Source organism: Vigna radiata, unplaced genomic scaffold (assembly GCF_000741045.1).
Source record: "Vigna radiata var. radiata cultivar VC1973A unplaced genomic scaffold, Vradiata_ver6 scaffold_471, whole genome shotgun sequence".
In the NCBI taxonomy this organism is placed as follows: domain Eukaryota; kingdom Viridiplantae; phylum Streptophyta; class Magnoliopsida; order Fabales; family Fabaceae; genus Vigna; species Vigna radiata.
In genome coordinates, this window is record NW_014543790.1 from 22,434 (window position 1) to 27,773 (window position 5,340).

Sequence of the window (5,340 nt, forward strand, 5' to 3'; positions counted from 1 at the left end):
GTAATAGTATTAGAGCATCGGAAAACAATGTTTGTTCATCAAATGCAACTTTAGTAGGAGGCAACATTATCATAATTATGTCAGAACTAAACATATTTTTACAGTATCAAAATGTAAAGGTTAGAACAGTATGATCATAAGCATGATTATTAAAAAAGATGAATTTGATTAATGGGTAACAAGATTAGATGCTTCGTATATAGTGAGAAGTGAAAATGATAAGAAGTCATCAAGGAATGACGTAAAGATATTTGCATTGTTTAAAATCTATAAACATCAATCGGAAAAGAGCAAAAATAATGTACTTTTATAAAAAGAATTTAAATTTTTTTAACATTAGGAATTTACAGTGAATTAAAAGTTTCATATTGGATATAAATAGATAAAATATGTATTATATAAATAAAAAGAATTCATAAATTTATTGATGGTGTCTTGAGTTTTTTCATGATTTATGGATCTTGATTTTTCTAATATCATGTGACAAAAGCAAGTAACTTAAGTCAGATTGAATTATGGTACTTGGACTAACTCATAAATTATCAACTATGACTTTTAACTTAATGGTAGACATTCGATAGTATTAGATATATTATATTTATATTATTTTTATCTTTTATCTTTAGTTAATTTATTATTATTTTTTATTTATATTTTGCGCTTAACTCGTTTATTTTATTATAAATAAAGTATCTTATGTGTGTATTTAACATAAGAGATATTAATCTCATACACAACTTTCATTATATTCAACATGGTATTTAGAGTGTAAGGTTCTTTTATATAAAAAATTTCATCCACTCTATCATTGCACAAGGCACTGTTGGCGACCGTTCTGTCTACCATCGTTGTTAGCGACACCGCCATTTGTCGTAGTAGCTGAAGTTCCAGTTATGACTGACGACTACATGGTTTTTATCGTCTTGATCAAGCGACTACTGTGCCATCAATGATTGTCCTAAGAATTTTTTTTCTTTTAACACATGTGTTTGAGTATCTCAATCATGCTCTTTTAATTTCAGTACTCTACAATGTCTTTTTCCCTGTTGTCCACTATCTACGACCTCAGTTCTGTTTCTAAGTGCTTTAATGAATAAAGGAGGTCATTCTTTCGAAGAGCCAGATCTTCCACCTTCATTGTTTGTCATTGGCGCACCATCGTTTTTGTCGTTCGCTATGATGGGGAGTCTGTTTCTATGTGGTCTAATATAGTCCCTATAGTATATTATTGCTCGCCACTACAAGCCCTATCCATTACTGATGGCAATCTAGTCCCTACAGTCTACCGTTGTCCACCATTACAGGCCACCTCCCGTTGTTGATGGCAACCTCGTCTGCTGTAGTTTATCGCTTTTAGTCACTACTGGTCGTCGTTCACTAAAGATGGTAATCTCCTTTTTCAAAGTCATCTTAGTTGAAGTTTTGTGGTTTTCCACCACTATCCAGTATAATTCTCCATAGTTTTTTGGATTTCTCTCTCATGTTCACCAATGTCTTCTTTCATTGTTGTTTCTTCTAATTTCTATCATGTCACCTGTTTGACCTATACATATATATGCTTTTTCTCCAATGACAAAGATGGATTTTGTTAGTTTATTTATAGTTGTGGTGGCTCTTCAGCAATGACCTCTTTATCCACTAGATGTCAACATTGCATTCCTTAATGGTGATTTGCAAAAAGAGATTTATATGATGCAACCTCCCAAATTTGTTGTTGGCAAGTCGGATTGATATTTTGCTTCTATGTCGTCTTCACCAATCATTAACAATTTGGTGTCATTTGAGTGCAAAAGTAGATATTTTCACTAAGTGTTTTTTTATTATATTAGTAACAAGCTTGGTACATACGATTTGTATGCATCAACTTGAGAGGGAGTGTTAGATATATTATTTTTATATCAAGGGCGGATGGTGCCCATTGTTGATATCCCAGATGGTGTGTTCACTACTGAAGGTGAACCAGTTGTAGAAACGGAGGAAGCGACCGCGAGGGAGGCCGATCCCAACTCTGTTACTGTTGAAGAGATTCCAGACTCTCAGAATGTCTGAGTTTTATGCTTCTTTTGTTAACTTGTTGAATATTTTAAGCTTTGTATTTTTGTTGACAAACTTCTGAATTTGTATAACCTTTTGTTGCGTGTTATTATAATTGACCTTGCTTTCGCTTGTGAAACAATTTGTTAGCGCGCTTGTGCAAAATATATTGTATGTTTTGTATGTCTTGTCTGATTTTCAAACTTGCCTCATGTTACCGTTGAAGTAGTGTTAATGTGTTTGATCTTAAAAGGTGTAGATTTTGTATGGATTTGGTTGTCCATGATGCGGCAGAACGTGATTTAGTCTTTGCCTTTTCTAGGTTTCGAGGCCTCTAGACACGGTCGGTCTAGGGCTTAGTTTGTAATCGTGCGGATGGACATGGGCGTCCATGAGTCGTGTTAATGGACTTGAGTGTCCATGAAACGTGTTGATGGACTTGATCGTCCATGAATCGTGTTGATGGACTTGAGCGTCCATGATACGTGTTGATGGACTTGAGTGTCCATGAATTGTGTTTATGTACTTGAGCGTCCATGAATCATGTTGATGGACTTGAGCGTCCACGATACGTGTTGATGGACTTGAGTGTCCATGAGACGTGTTGATGGACTAGAGCGTCCATGAATCGTGTTTGATGGACTTAAGCGTCCATGATACGGTGGACGTGATCGGTCCCAACTTTGTGTTAAACATAGAGAAATATTGGTGAAATAAATATTCATAATGTAAGGTTGAGGAAATAAATCTGGATGTTCATAATATAAAGTTGAGGAATTAAATCTGGATGCTCGTAAAACATAAAGAATTTAGAGGAAAAATATTGTTCTAACTGTAATAGAATTTAAGGTGCGTAGCATTCCAAGTGTTTGGGATAGCCTTGCCGTCAAGAAATTCCAATCGATATGCTCCGTTCTTCAAGTCTTCTGTGACCCGAAAAGGTCCTTCCCAACTTTCTGCTAGTTTGCCATGTGTGTGATATTGTCTGGCATTCCCCCGTTTGCGCCATACGAGGTCTCCTTCAGTAAAATTTCTAGGTTTGATTTTGGTGTTGAAACGCCTAGAGATTAGTCGTTTTTAGCCGCGTTCCTCACCATTGCTGCCTCTCGCCGTTCGGATAAAGTGTCAAGGTTGACACGAAGGTGTTCTTCATTGAGATTCATGTCTTGGATGATCCGTCTGAGGGATGGTTCGCCTACTTCAACTGGTAGCATTGCGTCAGTTCCGTAGGTTAGATTGAAGGGAGTTTCTCCAGTCGACCCGTGCGGAGTGCATCTGTAAGCCCATAGTACTTCAGGTAATTCTTCTACCCATAGCCCCTTTGCTGATCCCAATCGCTTTTTTAGTTCGAAAATTATGGTTTTGTTTGCGGCCTCGGCCTGACCGTTTGTTTGGGGGTGTTCTACTGAGCTAGTAACATGTTGGATCCCCATGCTTGTTAGAAATTCCTCCAATTTGCGTTCGATGAACTGCCAACCGTTGTCAGTTATGATTCTCTTTGGGATGCCGAATCGGCATATTAGTTGTCAGATAAACTTTTGAACCTTCTGAGCAATGATTAATGCTAAAGCCTCCGCCTCAATCCATTTAGTGAAATAGTCGACCGCTACTAGAAGAAATTTACATTGGGATTTGCCGGTTGGTAAGGGTCCGGCTATGTCCATTCCCCATTGGACGAACGACCATGGTGATATTATTTCGTGAAGTTTCTCTGGGGGAACCCGAAAATTATTCCCGTGGGATTGGCAAGAGATGCACTTGCGAACGAAATCAACGTAGTCGATCTTCATTGTCGGATAAACATTTCCTGAGTGTGCTCCACATATGTCGTGATGTAGTTCTTGCATGACATATTTAGCTTCGTCGTCGGATAAACATTTCAACAAGGGTGAAGTGTATCCTCGTCGGTATAATTCGTCGCCTATCATTGTGTACCGAGCGATTCGCTTTGAATCGGTTGCACTGATTTGCCCCCTCTGTTCTTGCTGGACCATCAATTGCAGGATCTCCTTTTTCCAATCGGTTCTCGTGGCGTTCACGTCGGTGGTGAACGTCTCAAGTGTTGATTTATCAAGAGTGCTCTTGATAACCGAGAATAATTGTGTTTTGCTCCGGACATGCATCAGCTTGGATAAGAGGTCTGCTCTAGAATTCTGTGATCTGGGCACATGGCAAATTGTGAAACTGGAAAAAGTTTTGGTTATATCACTAACCTTGTGGAAATATTGCAGCAAATGGTTGTCTTTGACCTGAAACGTTCCGTTTAGGTGTCCAACCACCAATTGAGAGTCCATTTTGCACTCGATACGATCGATTTCCAGTTCTCGAGCTAGAGTCAACCCGACGATCAATGCTTCATATTCTGCCTGGTTGTTGCTGAGGTTGAAGTTGAAAGAGATGGTCTGCTCAATTATAAGAGGAACCATCAAGTACTATACTTGCTCCTCCTCGTTTGTCCGAGGAACCATCAATATTAAGATACCACAACGATGTTTCCAATGACTGTGGGGATTCGACAACAAAATCTGCTAGATGTTGTCCTTTAACGGAGCCTTGTGGCTCAAATCGTAACCCAAATTTGGATAGCTCCACCGACCACGCAACGATACGTCCGGCAAGATCTGGTTTGCGAAGGATTTTAGCGACCGGATGGTTAGTCTGTACGACTACCTGATGGCTTTGAAAGTATGGTTGAAGTTGCCTGGAAGCGGTTAGGAGGGCGAGAGCCACTTTTTCCACTTGGGTCATATGCATGTAACTGCATCTCTTCAAGCTCCAACAATTGACTTCTACATTTGCTTTGAGTTTCATGAGGATCAAAATTCAAAAATTTCAAAGCCCACAAAGCTTTATGTTCCATCTCTACTGGCAAGTGACATGCTTTCCCATATACCATATGAAAAGGTGATAATCCCATGGAAGTCTTCATAGTTGTCCTGTATGCCCAAAGAGCATCATCTAATTTATGTGACCAATCTCTCCGTGAAAAAACAACTGTCTTCTCTAATATCCTCTTGATTTCCCTGTTAGAAACTTCAGCTTGACCATTTGTTTGCGGATGATAAGGTGCAACTGATAACGGTCTAAAAACCGTTATTTTCATACTTAAATTTGATAGTAAAACACACCCTATATAGGCTTAGAATGAGCTCTAAATCAAGTAAAACACTTAGTTGAGTCTCTTGAGAGTCAAAAGTTGGTTTTAGAGATATTATGATTGTTTTGCATTGTTTTGCAGGGTTTTTAGATGAATTGAAGATGGAAGTGAAGTAAGGTGGACTTAGACCCATGAAAGAAGGAGAAAAA

General features: G+C 38.5%; 1 protein-coding gene across 1 annotated transcript in view; it reads left to right on the plus strand.

The window, feature by feature from the left end:
• Positions 1–2,049, plus strand: part of LOC106754773 (protein FAR1-RELATED SEQUENCE 5-like) — a 10,736-nt gene extending 8,687 nt beyond the window's left edge. Inside the window, exon 2 of the mRNA XM_014636838.1 lies at positions 1,934–2,049. Within this exon, the coding sequence (XP_014492324.1) occupies positions 1,934–2,049 (116 nt within the window). The remainder of the gene's footprint in view (positions 1–1,933) is intronic.
• The last annotated feature ends 3,291 nt before the right edge of the window (positions 2,050–5,340 follow it).